Source organism: Plectropomus leopardus, chromosome 8, assembly GCF_026936395.1.
Source record: "Plectropomus leopardus strain MGB_pleo_1.0 chromosome 8, ASM2693639v1, whole genome shotgun sequence".
NCBI classification, from domain to species: domain Eukaryota; kingdom Metazoa; phylum Chordata; class Actinopteri; order Perciformes; family Serranidae; genus Plectropomus; species Plectropomus leopardus.
In genome coordinates, this window is record NC_142183.1 from 36347639 (window position 1) to 36373576 (window position 25938).

A 25938-nucleotide genomic window follows, 5' to 3' on the forward strand; every position below is an offset into this window, starting at 1 on the left:
CCTTTTTGAGATGGATTGAACAAAATAAACGAGTTAATCTCGTATAATAAAATTTAGAGACAGACTCAACCCAATGCCCTTGATAATGGTAATGATTTCATGTGAAGATAACTGTTCACCAAGGAAAATGTTTTGGAGCTGAACAGGAGGATTGGACCAGCTGCTCCCACTCATACTCCAACTTCTATCCATCCATCCATTTTCTTCTGCTTATCTGGGGTTGGGTCGCAGGGGCAGCAGCCTAAGCAGGGAAACCGAGACTTCCCTCTCCCCGGCCACTTCGCCCAGCTCTTCCCGGGGGACCCCGAGGCGTTCCCAGGCCAGCTGTGAGACGTAGTCTCTCCAGCGTGTCCTGGGTCTTCCCCGGGGCCTCCTACCAGTGAGACGTGCCCTGAACACCTCAGCTAGCTTCTGCAGCTGAGGATCGGACCGTCAAGGTCACCGCCCTCGGCTGCCGCCCAGCTCACATTGCACCTGACCCCTACGGCCTCTCCTACGGGTGGTGAGCCCACGGGAAGGAGGTCCCATGTCACCTCTTCGGGCTGTGCCCGGCCAGGCCCCATGGGTAAAGGCCCAGCCACCAGGTGCTCGCCATTGAGCCCCACCCCCAGGCCTGGCTCCAGGGGGGGGGGGCCCGGTGACCTGCGTCCGGGCAAGGGGAACTCCGGACCATTCCAACTTCTATCATTTGTCGATATTGATCCTTTATTTCAGCCGACAAGTTTTTTCCCAAAGAAGGAAAAAGTTGAGCCTTTCAGCAGTTCTAGCACTTTTGTTGCGCGTGACGTGCTTATTAGGTGCTGACATGCCGACTATGTATGTATTTATGTGTTCAAGTATTCATTTAAATTTCACCATTTATTAAAATGTCAATCTGGTGCTTGTCCCTGTTGATTAAATTCAGTAAATTTTCAGTTTAAATAACATTGGCTTTATTAAACTGAGATCCATTTTTAATGTTGCAGCAGAACTCATGGCATGCTTTTTCAAAACTTGTACAAAAGCTTGTACCAGCTATGTTATTATGTTGTATATACCTGTATATGTTTTTATATTATATGTTGCACATTTGAGAGCATCCTTTTCTTGTAACCATCCCAAAGCACACTTGTGTCATAATGATGCTGTTTAATCAGCCGCACCTGTCAGGTGGAGGGATTATCCTGGAGAAGGTGAAGTGCTTACTTACACAGATTTTAACAAATTTGCAACCAAACTTTGAGAGAAATAATTACTATACTATACGTACTATACTAATAACTATAAAGTGTATTTAAAAAAGTCTTCCATCCTTAAGCGCGAAAAAAGCTGCTTTAATTATATGACTGAGCTGGCTTTCATAGAACTTACAGATGTCCAGCTCATTTGATGTACAAACTACCTGAAATCTCTCTCTTTCAGTATATTGCTCATTTCCTTCTTTCAATTGCTCAGGTTTGAAAGGGTCAAGTACATCTTTGCCTTTTGGGGATCTGGGTTATTTGTCTTCAGTAATGCTGAGATCTTTCATATCAAACTCTTTTTTCCTTTCATGAAAGGATTGGTTCCAAAAATATATCCAATCAAAAGTCATTTGCAGTTACTGGCTAACCCGTCCCACCACATAAAATGACACTTGACTGTGAGCTAGTGGCAAAGTAATATAGAGAAAGTGTGTTTGGATCTGAACATATCAGACTGTTAGCAGGTTGTGTAAACACCATGGTTTGTTGAGACTCTTTATTTGCATTGACAGTGTTAGAGGAATACACACAACACAGCAGAAGCATTGGCATTACAGCTGGGCTCCATTCAGTCCACATCAATTGTAGATTTTTACTCAGATTCACTGAAAAACACCACACAGACTGTTGAATCTCACCTTGTTAACTGACAACAGAAAATAGAACATCAGTGAATCACCTTGAGGGTCCATGAGCCCGAAAGGGTGTTTGGCAATGCTGTGGTGTGTTTCTGGTTTGGTAACCTTCTCAAACCAACAGTCTGGTGAATCAGGATTGTGAAGAAGGTCCTGGGCTGATTAGAATAGAAATGAGGACAGAGTTCAATCTGTCTGGGGACACACGGTGTGGGGATCAGTTAGCCCATGTTCTGGCGGTTCCCATAACCTCTGCGATGAGTGTCTTTCCAGTCATCCCAGTTTCTGGCTTTCAGCAAAGACTCCTCATCATCGTTTTCAGCCTTTCTCTCTTTCTCTTCTTCCTCCCTCTCATTTGCATCAGTGTCCTCTGCAGAGACCCTGCTGGGTATCCCCTGGTCAGGGAGGGCTCCGTGCTTCCTGTGCTGCTCATACCAGTCATCTACGGTCATGGTGGGGAGGCTGGGGTATCCCGCCCCGAACACCTGAGCCTGTGGACCAAACACACACACTTTGTCACACATTGCTGCACCGCATGTTAAAAACTGGAGCTGGTAACTGAATAAAAGCTTTTTGACATTTTGCATTTGCTGAAACACTACAGCCACAGTGTGACATGAGACAGATCATGTGTGTAGTGTTATGATCCAGTCCACCAGACAGTGGGTGGTGTCATTCTCTCCAACTGATGAAGACATTAATAGAAATGAAAAAAATGGGAGCTGGTTGCACAGGAGGATAATATTGCTGTCTGGTCCACCCAAGTCAAGTCTGTGTGTGGGAAACACTGCTACTGTAACACTACAACCGAACTGGAAGCGATACAGGCAAACATCAGCGACTCTAAGGCCACGTTTAGACAAGAACAACCCTACTAAAAAGGGAAAAGTCTTTCTTTTGTGTTTTACAAAGAAATATGTGTTCATATGATAACAATGATCCTCATATACATGGCTCCACAAGAAACAGTTCAAAATGCTGTAGTATGTATGCCAGGCCAGTAGCTGGCAGTGTAACTTTGTAATGACACACCATATAGAGGGCCATCATGTGCCTGCACAAAGTGTGGTCATGACCTTACAGTTCTCGCAGGATCTGTGCTAGGGGTGCGCAATATGGCAAAAAAATCATATCACGATTTTTTAAAGGCAGAATCACGATTTTATCACCATTCTTTTTCATTTTGGATTTTAAGACTATTGTGTATGTTACTGAATGGTACAATCAAGCAAATTTCCCAAATTAGAAAGTATGGCCCTGAAATAAAAAAGAATAACAGAACATTTAGGCCAAAGTACCTTTTCGCAAAGATTTTAATCTGTGTGTATTTTCTTCCACTGTTTTGATGGGAACCATACCTTTTTTCAGGTGAAAACCCGTCAAGACAAGACAAGACTTGACGGTTTGTGTTGATTGGTTTCTGTGATTCTGGTTCTGGATTCTGTGTATCTATAGGGAAGGCATGAAACAGACTAGCAAATAGTGTACTTCGGCTGATAAAAAAAACAAGACTAGGTTAAAACCTAGTATATGGCTGGACCATGTACAGTGGTTCCAAAACCTTTTCCTTCAGGGACTTATTTACTAGAACACAGAGGACATATTTTAGGGATATTTCAAATTAAATTTAGAGAAAATTTAAAAATAAGGCAATGTGCTTGTGGCCCCAGGCCCCCAAATCACTATGTCTGACCCTGGTAATAATAGTGAGAGCTCAGTGCCTGCGGCTGGATGAGAAACAGAGAGATGCGCTCTAAATACTTCCATCAAAACTCTGGCTGAACCTGAAAGTAACACAAAATAGTCTGTAGAAATCTAAAGAAGTCCCTTTCCACCTCTGAATATTTGTTTGTTGGTTCATTCAGACACTTTGGTGCTGTGAGGAGAAGCTCCGCTCTGTCTGTCTGTCTCTCTCTAAACGCACTGCTCTGTCGGGCGATTAGCTGTTTGATCCGTGATAATGACACGGCGGTCGGTTGTCAAATAATTGGCTGTATTGTAGTCAGTCGTTCACTGCATTACATGATTGTTCAGCACTTCTGGTGTTGCGCAGTGTTTTGGCCTGAGATTTGCTCACACGTCAGGAGTGTGAAAGTTGGCAACGCTGAAATAAGGTAAAATGCAGAACAATACACTTAAATCGTTAGATGCAGTCACACAGTGAATGGGAGCTGCTTTCTCTGGAGCTGTACCCGCTGTTCATTAACACATCCTCCCTCTGCAGCTCCGCTCAGACCCAGGGATGGACGTCCCTGTGTGACTATTATTCATCACTAATTGAGGAAAACAAAAACAATCCCAGGTTTCTTTTCAACACTGTAGCCAGGTTGACTCAGAGTCACAGCTCTATAGAGCCCTGTATTCCTTCGGCCCTCAGCAGTGACGACTTTATGAATTTCTTTAATAATAAAATCATAACTATTCGAGATAAAATCCATCACCTCTTACCCTCAACTGACCTGACCCCGGACTCAGATAGCCTGATTATGGCAGCAAGACCCGAAATTTATCTAGACCATTTCTCCCCCATTGACCTTCATCAACTCTATACTTTGGTTTCTGCATCTAAGCCATCAACATGCCTGCTAGACCCCATCCCAACTAAGCTCCTTAAGGAAGTTTTACCTTTATTAGACAACTTTTTATTAGATATAATCAACGCGTCTTTATTGACAGGTTATGTACCCCAGTCTTTTAAAGTAGCTGTCATTAAACCTCTTCTAAAGAAGCCCACTCTCGATCCTGAGATTTTAGCTAACTATAGACCGATATCTAATCTCCCCTTTATTTCTAAAATCCTTGAGAGAGTGGTTGCTCATCAGCTCTGTGACTTTCTCCAAGACAACAGTTTATTCGAGGACTTTCAGTCAGGCTTTAGAGTTCATCATAGCACAGAGACGGCACTAGTAAAAATTAATAACGACTTGTATCGCTTCTGGACACAGGTCTGGTCTCTGTTTTAATCCTATTAGATCTCAGTGCTGCATTTGACACCATTGACCATCAAATCTTACTGCACAGACTTGAATCCTCAATTGGCCTTAAAGGAACGTCCACTAGCCTGGTTTAGGTCATACTTATCAGATCGTTCCCAATTTGTTCACATCAATGATCAACCCTCCGCACATACAAAGGTCTGCTTTGGAGTGCCACAAGGTTCGATTGCTCGACCAATCCTTTTCACTTTATATATGCTTCCGCTAGGCAACATAATTAGAAAACATTCCTTAAATTTCCATTGTTATGCTGATGATACATAATTATATCTATCTATGAAACCAGATGAAACTGATCAGCTATCTAGACTTCAAAACATGTCTTAAGGATGTAAAAAGCCTGGATGAGCCGTAATTTCCTGATGTTGAATTCAGACAAAACTGAAGTTATTGTTCTTGGCCCAAAACACCTCAGAAGCTCCTTTTCCAACAATTTAATTTCTCTAGATGGTATTACCTTGGCCTCTAGCACAACTGTAAGGAACCTCGAGTTTTATTTGACCAGGATTTATCCTTTGCCTCCCATATAAAAAACAAACTTCAAGGATTTGCTTTCTTTTCACTTGCGTAATCGCAAAATTAGACATATCCTATCACAAACAGATGCTGAAAAATTAGTACATGCATTTGTCACCTCTAGGCTGGATTACTGTAATTCCCTATTATTTGGTTGCCCAAACAAATCTCTTAGGTCTCTCCAACTGGTGCAGAACGCTGCTGCTCGTGTTTTAACGGGAAGCAAGAAAAGGGATCATATTTCTCCTGTTTTAGCTTCTTTGCACTGGCTCCTGTGAAATCCAGGATTGAATTTAAAATCCTCCTCCTTACTTATAAAGCTCTAAATGGTCAGGCTCCATCCTATCTGTCACAGCTCATAGTTCCTTACCAGCCCTCAAGATCACTGCGCTCTGAAAACGCATGGGGTTACTTGTGATTCCCAATATTTCCAAAAGTAGGTTAGGAACCAGAGCCTTCAGCTACCACGCTCTCTCCTATGGAACCATCTTCCATTTTTCGGTCAGGGAGGCAGACACCGTTTCAACTTTTAAGGGTAGACTTAAGACATTCCTCTTTGATAAAGCTTATAATTAGGGCTGGCTCAGGTTGCCTGGTCCAGCCCATAGTTAAACTTGACACAGGTTTAACCTGCCGGGGGACTTCCTCTGATGTGCTGAGCTCCTTTCTTTCTCTCAATGCTGCCATCAGAAATCATGCATGTCTGTTTACTGCATTGCCATGTGCAAGCTTAGCTTAGCTCTGTGATAGTCATGTGGTACTCCTCTCACTGCCTGGGGGCTCATGATTACAGAGCCTGGGTCTGTTGAACTGCACCACGCTAATCCATTGCCTCTCGGGAGGCGTTCCTGCTCCCTTGTTTCCTAGTTTCCCTGGATCCTGGCCGTAACCTTGACTGTGCCTGACCGTGGTGATAGCTGTGCTGATGCTGCGACCTGCCTTTGGTTGTGCTCGTGCTGTGGCTGTACTGATTCTGTGCCCCCTGCCCTGATCGTAGTCTGGTCCTGGTTGCGCCTGGATGCTGTGATCTTGCCTTTGGACAACTCCTTTCACATATGCATGAGACTGTTATCATCTCTATCAACATCATCATAGAGAGCAATTACTAATTTCACACCTACAATTATTGTAATATGACATGCATCTGTTTCATTGTTATTCTGTGCCCCCCCTCTCCCCTCTCTCCCCTCTCTTCTCTTTCCTTTTTTGCCATGATTGTATTTCACTTGCTATTTACGACATCTATTGCTCTCGTCTGTCCTGGTCCTGGAAGAGGGATCCCTCACTATCCTCTACCGCTCTTCCTGAGGTTTCTTCCTCTTTTTTCCCCGTTACAGGGGTTCTTTTTGGGGAGTTTTTCCTTGGGTGATGTGAGTGGTCTAAGGGCAGAGGATGTCAGTACACTGTAAAGCCCTCTGAGGCAAACCTTGTTTTGTGATAATGGGCTATATAAATAAAACTGACTTGACTTGACTTGACTTGACTGGCAGAGGCTGCGCTGCCTGCGGCCACTCTCAGAGCCAAACCATATTCTGCAGTCCAGCCAAAAAGTCTGGATGCGTCGCGTGTATGAGCATAGAACTACATTAGATAGAATGTGCACTGTAGCACGATACAACATTCTCTCCGTGATGGCGAATCGTGGACACATTCTAATTCTTCACGATCTAATATTGTCATATCGCACACCTCTAATCTGCGCATTGCCAATTTACACAGCGACAGAAGAGTGGTGTTTTGAAAAGGTTACACTTTACGCCCCTTAATCAGTTTGATTGCACTGTTTTCTGTTGGACTGTATCAGCATGCTGATGTGAGCTGAACTTTTGTTGGACACCCTGTCTACTTTACCGTCGCTCGCATTGGAAGCACCTCAATTGTGCAGAAATGGCTTATTAACCGTACAATGCCCCCTGAATTCAGTATTAAATCTCAGTGTGAAAATTTTCTCAGACTAGAAGACAGGTTAACAAATTCATGAATTATACACCATGCACGTTTGGCAGCGGGAACAGACAGTGAATATGGTGTTTTGATGATTATATTGACTCTGTACCACATTTTACTGCAGTTTAACGTCCCTCTCTGTCACAGTCTCATGCTCATGACTCGCTGTGTGAAACGGCCTTACATTCTCCTTGTGGCACGTCGACTCGTTACGTAAAACGGCGTATCCCCGTAATTGATAACGTTGACGTGTTGCCCCAGCCCAAATTATATTATCATAAAAGTATCTATTGGGTTTACTGACAGAGGTGGGAAATGGCATTGCTGGACAGTTTTCTTGGTGATTTTGTATTTTGTATTTCCCATTCTGGATGTGAGATTCCACCGCTTGGATTCCCACCATGACGAGTTTATAAAGGGGAATTTATTCATTTCAACAAAAAAACATTCACTAATTCTTTTGAGATTTTACAAAGTAACGTGAGAAAAAAAATCCATTAAATCGTACTTCCCATGTCTGAGCATTTTAAAAACTTTTGAAAGATTAATCTAGGTTGTTTCAATACCAATGATGGCCTTTATTTTAGATCGATAAATTCAACGCATTTTAAGATATTTTAATGATCCTCTGGAACCCCGATGAAATTAAATATCTGCCCATCATGTCACTGCGTGCACAGCTGATAGGTAAAGTGGATTGTTTACATGAGGTAACAGAGTTCCATTATATGTACTGGAATCAAAGTGGACTGAGAGCGTCTGATGTAACACGATCTGACGCTTGCAGTTGGGATATGGTGACTCTGTTGTTTAATGACCTCAAACCAAGTTTAGCATTTCTGTACAGCAAAACAGCTACCTCCTCGCTACCAGCTTCCATACTGGCTGATACATTTCAGACTGGCTGATTTTTCGGTCTAACTCTACTCTGTTTGCTACTTCTGCACTCTGCAGCAGCTCTTTTTGCTAGTTGTGTCAATAGGCGGGTTTCAATTAACCCTCAAACTGCGCAAATTGCAACTGTGAATATAAAATCTACCTAATAAAAACATGTCAATTTCGAAAAAATATCTCCCATTTATAGTAAAAACATTTTTATGCTTGCATGAAGTTTTATTTTAGGTGATTTGAAACAGCCATATTTGGTTTAAATGTTCTGTCTTTTCTAGGTCACATGATGCTATGGCTATGTGCTTGTCAGTACGAACTGGAATGTTATCACCAGAGGAAAACCAGAACATCACTCAGTGGAAACACAGTTATCTAACAGTTTTCAATGTTTTATCGACATTTCGAAAATATTGATTAGAATTTGTACAAATCTGTGATGGAAACCCGCCCACTAAATGACTTAATGTGGCTGATTGAGTAGCAGCCAGGTCTGGTTTGTCTCCTGCACATAGTCTCACCTGTACAGCGTCCTTGGTGAGAATGAAGGGTTTCATGGGAGGCCGGGCTGGCTGAGCTGGCTGCTTGGCGGCACCTTGCTTCAGACCGTCCATTCTCTTAAGGATCTCCACCTCCTGGTTGATGCTCTCAATTTCCTCCAGACACACAGTGACCCATCTCCGCACATTCAGGAGGTAATAATCTCTGATGATTTCATCGTCAGCCTGTCCGCTGTCCACAGCTCTCTGTATGTCTGACAGTCTGGCCTCCAGCTCCTTCTTCTGCCGGTACCGCTCAATCTTTGCTTGTCTCTGTGCTGCCATGGAGACCAGGTCTGAGGGACAGGGGGCAGCCTAGAACAAGAAGGACACATCACAAATGAGAGAATGGCCTGCTTCATTTTTAGGTCATCATGAGTCCCTGTTTGTTCCTGTTCCCTGCAGACAGTCTGTCACTCACACAGCACGCTCAGTCAGGACTTCATCACTCTGTTTTGCTCTGCTCACAGTCAGCTGATGTTTATATGTGAAGCTACTGTTAATTTTAATTAAACACTTCCTGTACGTCCTTCCACAATGTCAAGTCAATTTTATTTATAGAGCCCATTATCACAAAACATGGTTTGCCTCAATAAAAGTCTTTTAATTTGAAGGCAGTCTTAGGACCCAACAGTTGACAGCAAACAATTGCCTCTATTATTATAAGACAGTTTCAGGACATTTTGTCAGGAAGAATTAAACAATGCACCATTTGAATCCATCTCTCATGCAGCCCCGTAGAGTGAGAGTGGAAAACAAGGAGCGACCCCTGATTTGTGTCAGCCAACCATGTGTCAGTCACCTGCCTACACAGCTGTTTCCCAGCACACACTCAGGTGCCAATTTATTAGGTACATCTAAAGCTAAAATGATTCACTCTAGCTCAGCAGCCCTGTAATAAATGACAGGACGGTTATACTGCTCAAGTTTGGGTTGGAAGAAGTGTTCATGACGTGTTTTTATTTCAGCACCTGCACGTTGTGCTGCTGTTGAAGTTTACTGCATGATACTGAGTGTCTTTGTGTGTGTGTGTGAGAGAGAGAGAGACACAGTCTGACATGTGATGTCAATTTACAGCCTTTGGGCAAAATCTGACCCCTGATGGCCAGGTGGGCCCCCCAACCATTTTCTAATTCACAATAAAAGTGACTGACATTGATTAAAAAAAGTGTCAGCGAATGATCCCCACACCCCCTGTCAGAGGTCCTAACCAAGCCCATTTTAATGTCCTAAAATTCTAGAAACATGTATGGGGCTGCTGCAACTGGCCCTTGGCCTCCTTTCATTTTACAAAAGTGGCCCCCAAGCAAAGCAAGGTGAATATTGCTACTCTATATTTGACATTAAGAAATGAGACTCAATAGTCTTAAAAACAAAACATTATATAAAAACCTGTATTGTGCTAGGACAGACTTGAGCAATGTGAGCCCATCCTTTCGGTAGAGCTTCTGGCTACTCTCTCCACCTCGGACATCAGGTAGAAGGCAAAACTGAGAAAGTGTCCAATCAAGGTGAAAAAGAAGGGGCCAAAACCTTTGAAAAATCTGGGGGACTAAATTGTAAATGAAAAGCCAAAACATTAAACTGAAAGCTAAAATGTTCGACAACCCTTAAACATAACTGACGTAAAACACCAATGCTATAATGTATCAAGACTAATGGTAAAATGCATCAAGCTAACTCTGTGGCTGATAAAGTTAGTTTAGATGGCCTTTAGTGGGTACTTTTTTTTAATAACAGCCCCTGAATCTGTCTCAACTTGGTTATTTACAAATTCGTTCATTTCCTGTTTTTTTCCCAGTTACTTTCTTTTTATAAAAATCTTTTTATTAATTTCTTGCTGTTTTTTGTGGTCTTTTTTGCTATGTTGCTTATAGCCTTCTTTCCATGTTTTTGAAAGAAATCGAGTTTGCTCAGGTTTCAAAGGGTTAATAGGGCTGGGCATTATGGAAAAAAGCCTCATCACGATAATTTTGTTCATATCAGTCGAAATCGATATATATCACAATAAACATCAAATCACTATTTCAGTCAAGCTTAAAGGTTCCCTTTGACTCCTAAGTGAGATATGTAGATATCATAAGGTTAATTTTGGTTTAAATATTTATTTTCTGTCAGACACGGGACAAGAACATGACAAATATACTGTATAACAGCATCACCAACTGATGGACCTAACCAATTAAATTCAAAGAGGTCCAGTTACTAAAATTTCCTCCCAGCAAAGGTCTGAACCTCATACCTACAATCAATATCACGACTGACTGAACATTTTACTTTGATTACGATTAATGAACGAGTATTTTGCTTTTTGCTTTTTTTTTTTGGTTTGTTTTTTGCCCTCATAGTTCACTGACACAGCTTCATTTCACCATGATGTGTTGGAGTGTAATAAACATATGATTTATTATTATTCAACTGTCCAGCATTATATAAAAATTAAAAGCCCCATCTTAACCAAACAGGTAAATGTAAGCACATAGTGCTGATAATAGGCCAACCTCACCTGACTGCAGGACTCTGACTTAAACTTCTTTCTCTGATTTATCATTTTACTCAGGAATTAAAAACTTTTGAGTAGACCTATTTCTCCTATAGCTACCAACAGCCTGCCAACTTCCCAGTTAGAGAGAGGGTGAAAATAAGTGTGTGTGCTTGTGGCCCAAGACCCCCAAAACAGTAGTCTGTAGTCTGTAGAAGTCATCTGCAAATTTGGCTGTTTCAGACACTTAGGTGCTGTGAAGAAAAGCTCCGCTCTGCGCTGTTGTGGGACCATCAGCTGATTGATCCGCCATAATGAAACGCTATGGAAGCTCATAGGACTCGTTGCCAAACACTCAGCTTTATTCTAGAGTCAAAGTCGTTCACTGTGTTTGATTCGCTGTGTTGCTACTCTTATTACCATTGGCTGCTCCTGTTGTCCATCCAAACATGACTGGAATGCGCTCTATTCTATTGACTATGTGTCATATTTCAATCGAGGAGAAGTTATTTCGCCATTGATATCGTAATCGTTTTATCGCCCAGCCTTAAGTTAAGCAGCGACGGGAGCATGTTACTGATGCTCCTGTCGCTGCTGCTTTGTACAAACTGTTGCAGTACCTGCTTCTTCGACGGTGGATGTACTTACACTAATTCTCATTCTACATGTTGGAGCATTGATATGTATTTTAATGCGCTGGTTCTGTTGGGGTGCGGCACAGTATCAAGCTGTATGTGACTGAACGGTACATCTGAAGTGGCAGATCATCTAGCTGCGCACTTACCCTGGCTGAGCAGAGTCCATTTTCTGATGCTTCATCGGGACTGCTGTCACTCGTCACTTTTGGCAGTTCAAATTGTGACACGTTATACTCTTTACATCTCTTCAGATAATCCACAAAGTAAGCCCGGGCTGTCTGCACTATCTCCAGCCGTTTGTCCCGACCGCTCTGCTTCATGGTGAGGGCTCCCAGCAGGGCGGGCAGCAGCAGGTAGCGGAGGTCCGCCGTGGCCACCTCCTCCAGCTCCTCATTGCGGCTGAACAGCTCGAGCTGAGCCACCATTCTGGAGGCTTCTTCCAGCGCGCTGATACCGCGCCTCACCTTCACCTGGACAGCGTTAGAGCCCAGCGGCTCGCTCGTGCTGTCTACATCCTCAAATATCTTCCAACCACGATCCATCAGCTCGGATAATTTGGGAGGTCCTGCGTCTGAGACATCGTTGATGTTTTCACATTCCGCCATCTTGTCATATTTTCCGGGTTCTTCTTCCTCTTCGTGTGTTTATTGCGGCGCAGTGCTTTACGGAACATTACAGCGCCACCGCAGGTCAAACACTGACACTACACTGTAAGCCCAACCTCTTCACCTGCAGGGATTCTCAACTTGCTTCTACAAAATGACAAGAGGCCAGGGGCCACTTGATAAAGAAACATTCTAATATTTATCACAAAGTGAATAAACGAGGCAAATCCAGTTGCACAGGTCAGGTACATGCAGGGGCGTCCTCAGGAATTGAGGGGTTTTGGGCTTAGCCAGGACCCCAAATCCTTCCCTTCCTTTTTTTATCATTATTTACTTAATTATAAATAGGCTCTATTTTGATGCTATTTTACATGCTGAGACATTGTTTTAAAATTCATATTTTGACATCTAAAGTGCAAAACAATAAGTTTCCCTATGTAAATCACTTTATTTTCACTATGAATTAGAAAATGGTCAGATGAGCATCACTGATATACAGGGTTCCCACACATTTTATGGACATTTCAAAGCTTTTCCATGACTTATTAAGGAACCATTATAATTCTTTTCTTGCTCCACATGCAATATATTTTTCAAACATATCAGATTCAAAGTCTATTCACACAATTCCAGCTCGTGGGCATACATGGAAGGAGAGACAGAAAGCATGAAGAAAATGAAGACTCATATGCGATGGTGAACAAAATGTTGTCACACATCAAAGCATGCCAGAAAAAAATGAATATGCCCCTATGTTACATTCATCACCTGGAAGGTTATTCGTGGAAGGTTACTGTGAGAATTTCATCATGCACGACAAAATTCCAGGACTTTTCAAAAACTTTCAATGGTTTTTACTCATTCCGTGACTTTTCCAGGCCTGGAAAAATAATTCGTGAAATGACATGGCTTTAAAAGGTTTTCCATGACTGAAGGAACCCTGAATATACTGTGTGAAGCCGTGTGAACCCGACTCTGATACAAAATGACTGGATACAGAGTTGGGGATCGCTTCATTGACAAATCAGACACAACATGCCTGGAGGCACTTCATCTGTTCCAAATTTTTTAGTCCATGAGTTTTCATGACCACACATGCTTCTATCGAACTTGGACATGCGCATTCGCCACAACACTCCGCACACCTGGGGAGAGGCTCGCCCTCGACTCCGCCCCTCGCTGACTGCGTGCACCGAGCCTCGTGTTTGCTCATTGGCCAAACAGCTCCGAGTCGCCACAAACAGATGTGACAGGGTGGAGTCAAGAGCCTCACCCCAGGTGTGGCGAGTGTTGTGGGTAATACAGGATAACAAATGAGTCAGTACGGACTAAAAACTCGATTCAGTTATAAAAGAGGCTTTGGTGACAAAAAAAGCAAGTAATAGATATAGGAGATATAGGAGCTCCAGGAATGTTGCGTCTGATTTGTCAATGAAACGATCACTGACGCTGTATCTAGTCATTTTGTATCAGTCGGGTTCACACGGTTATACTGTTGCAATAAGAATTTATTCTCCAAAAAAATGTAAAAACAGAAAGATAAAAACTGACGGGCAGTTAAGGCACTTTAATATTAGAAATAATTACTGCAGATCAAATATTCTCTCCTGGTACATTAGAAAGCATCCACAAACATTAAAAGCACTTGGTTTGACACAACAGAAAATACGTTTACTTCTCATGAATGAGTTTGCGTATTTCTTATTATGTATACAAACTGCAAAATCTTTGAGCTTAAGGCCATTCTTACTTCTTATCTTATTCAGTTTGTAAGACATGTCATCAGACCCAGAGGCTCAGCAGTGTAAGGCACAGAGCTCAGAGAGCAGCAGAGTGGGTGCAGCTGCAGGTTCTGCAAGGATCACAACGAGTCTATCGAAAGACAGCGCAACACCTGCACACTAACTAAAACACTTCAACCCTTGAACAGCTGAACGAACTGGCCTAATTTCTTAAAAGAACAAAACAACAACAAATAAGTGGGAAGAGGGCAACGAGCAAGAAATGGACGAAAAAATAGGCAAGAAATTAGTAAAAAAAAAGTTACAAGAAAATTACCTGAAAATAACTAACAAAAAGAAAAGCATATGAATGAAAAAACAACAACCCAAAAACCAAACATAACCTAAATAGAATTTCTTTGAAATTAAAAGATAAACATACATGTATGCTTTTTTTTCCTGTAATAATATAATAATAATAAACTGTGGACATTGCCTCCATTTGACAATTTTCTTGTGATCCACCTTTTTAAAGATAGTTTTCAGGGTCAGGGTTCTCCATATTTTCCATAGAAGGAAATCTTTTTTCTCACGTTTCAAAGCTTTAAATGCTTGTTGAAGGTTTCTGAGAGCAATACTACAGTTCCCATGAGCCAGAGTGGCCATTGCTACTTGAAGAATGCCAGAGAGGAGCCAAAATATCAACTGCAGATTTCCACAGCGTTTAGATGGTGTTCAATGTGCTGCAGCTTGGCAACTTAGTAGCTAGCCAACAAACTGCAAATTACCCCAAATTAATATGTTTGGTGACTTGTTAACCCCTTGAAGCCCTTTCAAAACAAACAAAACAAAGGGAAAAATTAAAACAAGGAACAAACAAGGAAATGGCCTGTAAAAATGTGCTAGAATAATCAGTAAAATATTTTTTAAATACATAACTAAGATAATTATTATGTGTTAATATTTTTGGGACATTTTTCCCCCAACTTAAAAAAAAATTCCAAAGCTACTAATTTCTTGCAATTTGTGAAACCTTTCTTGTCAAGTTGCTCATTGCCTTTTTTCCCATGTCTTAAAAAAAAGCAAGCCAATTTGCTCCGTATTTGAGGATTCTGAGCTTCTCGACATGACGTGTTCATGACTCAGTTTATAGAGAGACTTGTGCAGGCCAGCTGCTGTGGTTGTCTGGATCGCTGGCAGCTATGAAGAGATTTGGAACACAACACTGTAACTTTGTGTTGCTTATTGAAAATCTGCTACATGTGATCACTACTGTTTGTTTTATTTTATTATTTTTGTAAAAGTTTGAAATAAATGTAATTCAATTCAATTCAAACCCTGGTTGAACATAAGGCCATTTGATTGGCTGTATGGACACAAGTTCCTCATCTACGAACACGGAGAACTAACAGTTGTGTGACCAATTATTACAAAAATGGCCGGGCTATCATGAAATGAAAACATATTAACAGAACTTTTAGGCAGGTGGTTTATAAGGCACTAATGTGTGAAGTTAGATGCATCACCTTCACTGTGACACAGTGTAGTGCCGTTATGTTTCATGTTTCTGGGTTGTGTTTAACTCTTTAAAAGCTGGAGCGACATCGGTTTCCTTGTGCTTTCAGCCGTTTTTATTCAAACCTTTGAACTCTGACAAAATTGGTTGATTTTTTTTCAAAATCATGGGAAAAAGGAAAAAAAAATGTAGATTTAGAATTTTTCTTTTTAAAGTTAGGAAAAATTCAAATCAAAATTCCATCTAAAAAAATTATTTTACAAAGTTATTATAATTTAAGCACTTTCCCCTGGTCATTTCCTTTTTTTAAACTTTCTTTTCATTTTTTTCTGTGTTTCCCTCTTATTTGAATAAATGTCAGGTAATTTTCTTGTACGTTCTGGTAATTTCTTGCTATTTTATGTGTCATTTCTTCTTTTTTTGATCAGGTTCTTTCCATGATTTTGAAAAAAAATCAACCAATATACTTAAATTTCAAGGGTTAATCAGCAAATTTGGGTCGATACAATGGAGGTAAATCAGTCAGATCACTTTTGCACTTGACTCTTTCAGTTACTCAAACCAAGCACTCAAAAGCTGCTTTTTTCAAGACTCCTACTATTAAGTAAATGGAAGAGCCTGCTGATGGAGGTTTCGGTCTTTTTTACAGAGCTTTTATGTACGCACTGACTCAAATCTGGCTTCATTTGTTTCACTAGTTCAAAATGGCAAACAGATTATTTTTCCTTCATCTCTGTCATTTTGTAACGAGCAGATCGTGACAGAGAAAGGAACAGAAACCCAACTGTATATACAGTACTTAGAGTCCGAGAAAGAAATATGTAATTTGGTGACAGTTACTAGGGAAATTAACATTGTTCAATTGTTATATTTGTGATTCATATTTAGCAAAAATGGCATCCTTTAGTCAGAACAGAGCAGCACAGCTCAGCTGAACATGATATAAAGTTACATTTTTCATGAAGTAAGAGTAATATCTTAATGAGTTTCATTTGATCCAAGCAGTCAGGAGTAGCTTCTAAACCCACTTTTAGGTCTAGGGGAACTATTTAAGTCTGTTGATTCTTTCTTAAAAACTTGATAAATGAGTATGCACTCTGTGTTTGTACTACCACAGAAAGCTCTCCCAATCTCCAAAATGTTTCTTTCCAGAAAACTTCCTGGGACGTTGTTTCCAAGTCCTGACGAAGATGTTACCAAAATGAGTTATTCCCAGAACTCCCGCTAAGAGAAATAACAGCTCCCGCTTTGCTACTCCACAAATATCACTCCCTGGTTCAAGTTAAGCAACAAACTAACAACAAAACAAACAGAACAGAGTCCATGGCCTGATTAAAAAATAAGACACGCTGAGATTTGTGTCCAGTAGGAGCTGGACTGAAAAACTGAGATTTGTGTCCAGTAGGAGCTGGACTGAAAAACTTCCAAAATGTGCATGTAGAAAACACCTTTTGGCACAAAACGGTTTAGAATGCATACTGCTGATGGTTGTGTTGTTGGCAAATTCATAGCTTGCTGAGTCTTTGAGAAGGCACAGTGTTTATTTCTGTGTGCCGGCACACACGCTTTTGGCTCAACAGATTAGAAGACAAACCGTGGCTCAGCACACACAGATGTGGCGTGGCCGTTCCCAGCAGCAGCGCTCCGTGTGATGACAGCACTTTGGGGAAGTTGCTGTGAGGCTGGAAGATGTCGGTCGCCTTTAACTCATCAGGAAGCTGCAACACACACACACACAAGAGGACTTTTAGTCGACACACTAAACACACACACACACACACACACACACACACACACACACACACACACACACACACACACACACACACACACACACACACACACACACACACACACACACACACAAGGCCTCCGCTCAGCCAATGGCAGCGCAGGTACAGATGTGTCTCTCCGGAACTACCTGTACGGGTATCCATGGTACTTTGCTCTGAAAATGGACAGCAGCCAGCTGAAGAACAGCATCACCAGACCGATACCTGCTACACACATAACTGACACACACACACACACACACACACACACACACACACACACACACACACACACACACACACACACACACACACACACAGTTAGTTTTCCTATACAGCACATTTGTGTGCTTGTGTAAGCATTGTTCAAACCTATTGGTAGCATACTCATCACTTTTGTATTTTTTGCCTTGTAACTTTATTTGTTTCTTTTTTATTTTAATTGTTTTAAACTCTGATCTGTGCCCTACTTGCTGAGCCCTCGTGTTTTTTACTACTACCACACGAGAGCGCCAGCGTGCCAGCCAACATAGATTTATTTATTGTCTCTGACATGCTCCTTATTTCTGTCTGCTGTTTATTTGTGAATGTTTATGGTCTGTAAACTGTTAAAAACCAAACTGCCCTTTAGGATGAATAAAGCTTTTTCAACGGAATTGATAAATGGATGTGTGCAAGCAGCTGGGGCAGGGGCGGCGCTGGCTGAAAAGCAGTAGAGGCACCGGCAGTGTCTCCCAAAACGTCAGCCAGTGTCTGATGTGCACAAGTTCCAATGGCCTCGTCTCTGTGGGCTTCACATTTTCAGGTGAGGGAAGAGGAGGAAAATCCTCCTCCTCATTCTTCTGTGCTTTCACTATCCATGCTAATACACAGGCTATCGCTATCCTTGCTGCTGATGTTGACCTTGACATGTGCTCTAAAACTGCAATCAGGAAGTAATCCATCATCACTATCACCATGGTAACGCTGATGGATAACTTCCTGTTGTTTTGTGTAATGAGTGGCTGGAGTGGGGCTTTAATAAAGCAGCAGGAGGACTGAGATCAAAGAAATTACAACATGGATATTTTGAGGGCTCCCTGACTTGAAAATGGAAAATGTCCAATATTTGGACAACTTAATGGAGAAAAACAATATCAGTGAATACAACAAAGTCAGGGAAAACAGGAATCATCGGAAAGTGTCTGTGTGCACATACTCTTCCTCTTTCCAATGTCCATGTCCGAGGTAGCAGCCTCACACAGCAGCACTATTCCCATGGTAACAGCAGCATCTGGCAGTGAGGTCAAGGTTCAGATAACAGCTGCATGTGATGCATGACGTCAGTCTACTCACACCGAGCACTTCTACAAACTACCAGTGTTGTGCTCAGGTTTATGGTTTTTTTTTTTTTGTTTTTGTTTTGTTTTCCTCATTATTCTTCCTCAACATACACAGTGCGTAACATCATCGTACTTAATACGTAACAATAAAAACAAAAACAAATTAATTGGTTTCCAAACATTGGGGAGAAAAAGGCAATGTCCAACCTGGTTTTGACTCTTTTTATCCATTATTTTCAGGTAATTTTTGTAACTTTTCTTTTACTAAATGTTTGCTAATTTTGGGGCTGTGTCGTTAATCGTTGCCTTCTCCACGTGTTTTTGAAAGAAATCAAACCAATTTGCTCAGGTTTCAAAGCGTTAAATGATAATCTAAACTTTCAAAATTATTATTAAAATTTTTTCTTACAGCTCTTAAAATCAAGATGGCCTAGTAAACCCACCCCACCCCCCCCGAAGCTTTGGCGACCACTAATGGGGCTTGGGACCCCCAGGTTGGGAAACGATGCACTAAGGAATGGTTTTTGGTTTTCAGAGTGTTCAGAGTGCGCTGACTGTCTGCAGACAGCTGAAGGATACTGAAGAGGAGGACAATGTGTGTCTCTGCCACAAACTGGGCCTGACTGCTGCCATGGATGTAACTCTGAAAACACACACACACACACACACACACACACACACACACACACACACACACACACAAAAAGTCACACACTACTATGAAAATGAAATCAAATTAAATTTCGAACAAGCAGAGATAAATAATGTGTTTCTATCTTACAACTTGTCCGGTGCTGGGGTTCTTGTGTGCATACGGAGGTCCTCTGATGTGGTTCCACATCTGGCCTGAAGTCATGATCAGGACGAAGCACTGAAACACACAAGAACCATCACATAAATCAGGATATGTTTGAGCTAATATTTTATTTCCTCCACACTTAGAGACAAAGGCTGGACCCAGATATTCATCTACCCAGGTATCTGTTAATTGGGTAGGTACTGCTATACTATACTATACTATACTATCTATCTATCTACACACACACACAACTGCTGCTGTGCCTGTCACACACACAGTGACAGTAGGGATGATTATCTTATGCAGTGGTTATTAACAAGTTTTATAAACTGAGTCGAGCCGTTTCTGTGTCGCTGTGAGCAACACGTGAGCCCTCCCGCAGCTCACCACGAGTGGAGCTCTGTCCTGCAGCACAGATCAGGTGAACACTTATCATTTCAGATGCACAAAATTTAACTAACTAAATTAGACCACTGAACACAGATTACTGAATTGTGAAACTGTCTGAGTTTTTTTTAATTTATTTTTACAAATTATAAAGAGATACAGCCACTGACAAGCAGTCAGAGGCACATCAGGCTTGCTCTCAGGTAGGAACACTGAAGCTCCGTGGCACATGGTTTCTCTCTCTCTCCTAAAACACTGAAGCTGCCGGGGATCGGGATCCCACCTTTCCCTCACCTCCCTCATTCGTGAAGCGCACAGTCTCTCCCTCACACACCTTATGGTGTAACTCTGGGGAGCAAGGTGTCGGCACAGTCTGTCTGTCCACCCCTTCCCCGTATAATGTATGTGTAAAATTATACCTTGAGTTTAAATGCAGAGCGGGAGAACAGAAGTTTGATATGTTATTATCAATAGGTGTGCATTAGAGGACTGCACTGGGACTCACTATGTAGTCATCTGTGCATTGAAGTGTGTGTGTATGTGTGTACGTGTCTGTGTGTGTGTGTGTTAGTTCATGTTACCAGTGCAGAGAAGGCCCAGACGTTCTTGTTAAAGAGGAACTCTAAGTTGTGTCGTCGCAGATATGCCAGTCCTCCGATCACAGCCAGGAGGAAGCCCAGCAGGAGAGGCCCGGCGTAGTTGGGAGGACGAATGATTCGAATCTGAAAACCAGACAAACAGGAGCACATTTATCACAGGTTCCATCATCCCCATGTCTGAGTGTGACAGTAGAGTTCAGAGTTGGGGTCAAATGTATCAAAGCAAACGGTCCACACAGTGGTGTGTTTTACAGTTACCTGCACATCAGTCCGGTCTGCCACCCATCTGGCCAGCTGCTCCGCTGCAAAGCCTCGGACCTGCAGCTCGTAGGTATCTGACCTGCGAGGTTTCCCTTTGGATGGGAAGTGGAGGAAGGTCGGAGCAGAGTTCATACTGAGCTGAAACACACAAACACCACTACTTTCAAAACACACAATATATGTAGAAGGGAGCTATCGTGGAGAATAATAATAAGTTGTCTCACCATCTGAAAGACGTCTGATCCTTCATCAAAATCCACAGATGCAAAGAAGACTTTGTTGGTAAAGGCCGAGGAATAACGCCAGGAGTTGGCCAGGACCTGGAACTCCTCATCAGCTTGTCTGAAATGAAAAGGTGCATTCAGATCCATAGGTGCAAATTCAAACAGCAGCAGTATTCTCCTGCTGCTGCTCCTGCTTCTTACCTGCAGACTCCACACTGTCTCTGTGGCTGCAGCGCCGTGAACATGATGACCACCGAGTAGTTCCTGGGAGGAGCCTTGACAAAGCGACGAAACTTATCTCCATTCATCCTGATGACTGACCGCTTAGAGGCCCACTCCATCATCTGAGTCACCTTCTCCGACAGAAGAGTCTACACAGGACACGGACACAAAGATGATGTCAGACAAAACAAAACGTAGGTTTTCTTGGTTTTTACATCACAGCATCTACGTCACTTATCCACTCCCCAATCTACTGACATTACAGATTAAGCAGTGTTATTTAAAAATACTCAATGCATCAGTTCTTAATAAATACACCCCAAAAATAATTTAATTCATAAAAGGTTAAAAACCTAAATTCATGTTGTTAAGCTGTCAAATGGTACATGGTATATTTGTAAAGATTATAGCTTTAGAGACCAGGCATAGAGCGCGGTGTGGAAGGGTGTTTTTTGTTAGTCTCAACTTTGTTACTGCGTAAGGCTGAAGTTAGAGTGTCGTTGAAAAGACTTAATGCACAGTCGAAAAAATTTGAAAAAATGAGCAACTCACAAAAAACAAAACGCAAATTTGTGAAGGCAGCCTCGGCCACCAGTGTGTGACTGTGTGTGTGAATGGGTGAATGGGAAAATGTAATGTGAAAGCGCTTTGAGTGGTCAATAAGACTAGAAATGTGCTATACAAGCACAGCCTATTTAACATTATCTGTATTAACACTATTTTTTTCTGTTTTTCTTTCAGTCATGCACCCCGAATCTCTCCGCAACATTTGAGTAAATCACCTCTCCCATCTTTTCTAACCTCTCAACCACATTTCCTCTAAGTCCACCTAAGATTACCAACAAGTCACTGTTAACCTCCTCCCACTCTTTACTATCATTTCCCCTTGGCCATCTAGCTCTAGCCTTCTGCTCCATGGTTCTCTCTTTGGCTGACCTGCTGACCTCAGTGTCAACTGCATCCCCTCTCACTACCTCCTCCTCCTCAGGGGCAGTGTTACTGATATCCTGCAAACTGTGGTTTTCTACCTGCCGCTGGACATCACCCAACTGACTCGACTGACTTCTTAAAAAGTACTGATCGATGCGGCCACTCTGCCCTTCCTCTGCTAAACACCTTTCTTCCTTGATGAGTTTTAAGGCCTCTGACTGATGTGACTTTCTGCCAGCCACAAGGACAAACCTGAAGCATCTTGAAGCACTATTGTACTACCTTTTACCTCCACAGATAAGCTCACCTTATCCCAAATGTTGCTAGTTTTAACCCTAGCGGACAGGTCCGTGCCCCATCCCTCACTGAGTCACGTATTTGATGCATAGTCATGTCCGTTCCGATGTCTTTTGCTGTGTAATCCACCTGTGAGTCATCTTCCACCCCTGCTCTCGCTGACTCTTGGGGTATGTTGGCTGTAGCTTATTGTGGCTGTAGAAAGGCTATTACTGGTTGCTGGCCCATATCAGTATGTTCTCCTGTCAAATAGTGTTTCCGCCTGTTAATCTTTCCCTTCTCAGTGGTTAGGTTTGATAGAGGCACTGGTGTTCAAGGACCAAGTGTGAACAAAATGATTCAAGTTTTCCTTATAAAAACCATACAAAATTATTTTTCTAATAAAACAAAATAAAAAAAAAGGTTTGGTCCACATACTCTGAGGATCAGAGGAAGGATCAGTTATATAGCTCCCCTGGGTCACCAGTGTTTGGGAGCACTGATCAAAGCTGTAGTGTTAAAATGACTAATACGCATTTAATAAAATATAAATGCATAGTAATAATAAATATATAATAATAATAATAAGTAATAATAAATATATATATATAAATATATATATATATATATATATATATATATATATATATATATCCTAATGATAAAGCAAGTAATATAAAATATAGCTTGTTGTATAAAATATGCAAAGTGATTATTTCATAGAAAATAAATAAATAAAACATACATAAAATAAATAATTTAAAATGGAATTGTGTAAGTGCTTCATGTAAAACTAAGCGCCAAATTTAATTAAAACACATTAAAACACACTTAGTGTCGTAATAAAACCATGACGTGATGAGTGCTTCAAGTATCAAAGCATTAACAGCTGAAGGTTTAGACGAGGACAAACGAGGAACATAGACGAGAAGACAAGCTAAGACACAAAACCGGAAGTGGTTCTTTATCTGAAAACTGTAGCCTACTTTCTGCGGCACTTTGAAGCAGTTGTTCGGTTTCTGCCTTTTTGCTGTGTTAAGTTATTTAACGTCAAATGAATGAGTCCTGAAAACATCTTGAAGTGGGACTCTCACTGGGTAAGACACTTGTGCTTTCGTTAGAGCGAGTCCCACACCACGTTCGTACCTGCTGCCAGACAGAGCTTCACGATAGTAACCACTGAGTGTGAGTGGAGACCACATTCGTGTCATCTGTTCCAAACTAGTTCTTTACTCCGTGACGAACCAAACACACACGTTCACGTTAGCTCATTTCTGGTTAGCTTAGCTTCGAAGGTTGGCACGGGACAACTTTGAAACCGTCGTAAACATGTCAGCCAGAGTGGAGGAACTTTATCTGCGCGGTGTTACTGAACACATGTTACCTCTTTCTTCTTCTGTGCGTCCGCAGGGTCATGGTAGAAAAGAGTGAGGAGAAAGAGCGAGAGGGAAAGTTTTCCAAACATTCTGCAACACCGCTGCTCACACTGCTGCCGACTATATAAGCGCGCGCACGTGCATGCATGCACACACACACACACACACACACACACACACACACACACACACACACACACACACACACGCACACCTCCTGTCAGCTGCCCATTGGCCAGCTCTCAGCCAATCACAGTCCGCTTCTTCTTCTTTTGGCTTTTAATGGCGGCTGATAAAGCAGCCTGTATATGCACTGCTGCCGCCTGCTGGACAGGAGTGTGGAGCAGAAGATTGGCAGGCAACAACACAGACCGCTTATGCTGCAGTGCATTTGCTCCTGTTGGCCAACATAGAAGTCAAATGTTAGCAAACTTATTTGTTTTTTAAAATCAGTAAGTTGTCAGGATTTCCTTAAAATGAAGGTCTTTTCTGTTTCCCCCCCATCTTTATCTAAATGAATTGAGGTGAGCAAAATATGCAAACTATATTTTAGTGATGCCAAACTATGAACACACATTACTTGACATGTTCCCAGATGTTTTGAGGTTGACTTACCTTTCAGTGTAAGGGCAGCATGGGGACTCAGGGGTGACACCTTTGTGTTCCACATGTGGGTTTTCTGCAGGTGCTCTGGTTTCCTCCCACAGCCCACACATGCCAACTAAGCTGGTGTGTTTTTGAAGTGGCATATTACTCTTTAATTTTGCTTAAATAATAATAATAAAGATATCAGCAACAACTTAGCAGATAAACAATAACAAATAATAAAAGAATACAATTTGGTATAAACTTGCAAAACTCATCTATTTCTTCCCTTTTTTGTCTGGAATTTCTGTCAGTCTTACAGTCTGCACACATTTCCCTTTTGCTTGATTTTTTTGACTGGTGAAAAAAAGAGAAGAGGAGCAAATGTTTTGCTTTTAATTTTGAAGTTGAATAAAAAAAAAACATTTCTAGAAGATGACATGGGAACCGCAACACAAAACTTTTAGTTTGACATAATTAGAGACTTTTATGCCAAAAATAAATATATTTAAAAAGGGGACAAATTAGTGCATAAAAATCCACCAGGATGTAGGAAATGAAGTGATCAGTGCTAGATGTTTTAAAGATAGAATCTCCCTGCCCAATTTAGAAATGAAACCTATGTTCTTGCAATGAAGGCACAGTACTTTTTTTTTTTAATAAAACAGGATTTTTAAGGGCTATAAAGTGACACACTAAATATTATTTGAAAGCCTTTAAATACATTAAATATAAAAAGCAATGCAACTGTTTACCATCCATCCATTTATCCATCATCTTCCACTGTTTACCATAATAGATCATTAAGATTTACATTTACTTATCCTTTAATTTTCATTTATTTTTTATAATCCTTATTTAAGAAAAACCCAAACAATTTACTACAGTAACCTCGTTTTTTTCTGTTCATTTTATATAATTTATAATCTTGTGCATAATATTACGTGAATAAAGTTGTAATTTCAAGAAAAAAGCTAAGAAAATTGGTAAACTTCCTAGAATTAGTTTTAATATTACAGCATTAAACTTGTAAATATCTGAGAAAAAAAGCTGTGATATTACAAGATTAAACTTGTGAATTTACAAGAAAAAAGTCCTATTATTATAGTCAGCAGGACGGTAGGAATGGGCATGGACTAGATGGGAAGAAGCACTGCAGCCAAAGATCACCTGGTCCAACATCTGGCGAGCAGATTTCCAGGGTGTCCCTGGAGCTGTCTGCAATGTCCTGCCAAGCACATCAAACCTTCACGTCTGTGGAAAAAGCGAGACCCCTTCCTGCCCTCTGTGTTCGGGGAGAGGGACCGTGGAACGCCTCTTTAGCAGCTGCCCAAAGGCCCTCAGTGACAATTTTTATGTGGACTAGATCTTTCAGTTAGGGACAAATGTCTATCAGAATGGACTGTTACCTGTGTGCATGTAGCTGAATGTAGAGTAGATCATGGTGTGAGGTACAAATATCTATCAGATTGAATCACT

At 41.4% G+C, this 25938-nt stretch overlaps 2 protein-coding genes across 2 annotated transcripts; both read right to left on the bottom strand.

Moving 5' to 3' along the window:
• Window positions 1-1705: 1705 nt before the first annotated feature.
• igbp1 (immunoglobulin (CD79A) binding protein 1) lies at window positions 1706-12495 on the bottom strand. Its single transcript, XM_042493407.2, has 3 exons — window positions 12011-12495; window positions 8727-9059; window positions 1706-2349 (listed from the first exon to the last, which is right to left on the bottom strand). The coding sequence occupies exons 1-3, from the start codon at window positions 12467-12469 to the stop codon at window positions 2080-2082; spliced, it is 1062 nt and encodes a 353-aa protein (XP_042349341.1). The 5' UTR covers window positions 12470-12495; the 3' UTR covers window positions 1706-2079.
• A 1526-nt stretch (window positions 12496-14021) lies between these two features.
• Window positions 14022-24036, bottom strand: magt1 (magnesium transporter 1). The gene is made up of 10 exons (XM_042493115.2): window positions 23883-24036; window positions 21272-21441; window positions 21071-21188; window positions 20844-20984; window positions 20568-20708; window positions 19582-19671; window positions 19380-19443; window positions 18677-18751; window positions 17628-17718; window positions 14022-17424 (listed from the first exon to the last, which is right to left on the bottom strand). Exons 1-10 carry the CDS (start codon window positions 23961-23963, stop codon window positions 17409-17411), a joined length of 987 nt encoding a protein of 328 aa, XP_042349049.1. The 5' UTR covers window positions 23964-24036; the 3' UTR covers window positions 14022-17408.
• Between the last annotated feature and the right edge of the window lie 1902 nt (window positions 24037-25938).

Bases quoted from the DNA above. Each gene is read 5' to 3' on its own strand.
- igbp1 (XM_042493407.2), bottom strand. From the start codon at position 12,469: ATGGCGGAATGTGAAAACATCAACGATGTCTCAGACGCAGGACCTCCC. The intron at 9,060-12,010 runs GTAAGTGCGCAG...TTCTTGTTCTAG, and splicing joins ATGGACTCTGCTCAGCCAGG to GCTGCCCCCTGTCCCTCAGA. The intron at 2,350-8,726 runs GTGAGACTATGT...TTTGGTCCACAG, and splicing joins TCACCAAGGACGCTGTACAG to GCTCAGGTGTTCGGGGCGGG.
- magt1 (XM_042493115.2), bottom strand. From the start codon at position 23,963: ATGTTTGGAAAACTTTCCCTCTCGCTCTTTCTCCTCACTCTTTTCTAC. The intron at 19,444-19,581 runs GTAAGATAGAAA...GTGTGTTTTCAG, and splicing joins ACCCCAGCACCGGACAAGTT to AGTTACATCCATGGCAGCAG. The intron at 17,719-18,676 runs GTATGTGCACAC...TGTGTGTGTCAG, and splicing joins GGACATTGGAAAGAGGAAGA to TTATGTGTGTAGCAGGTATC.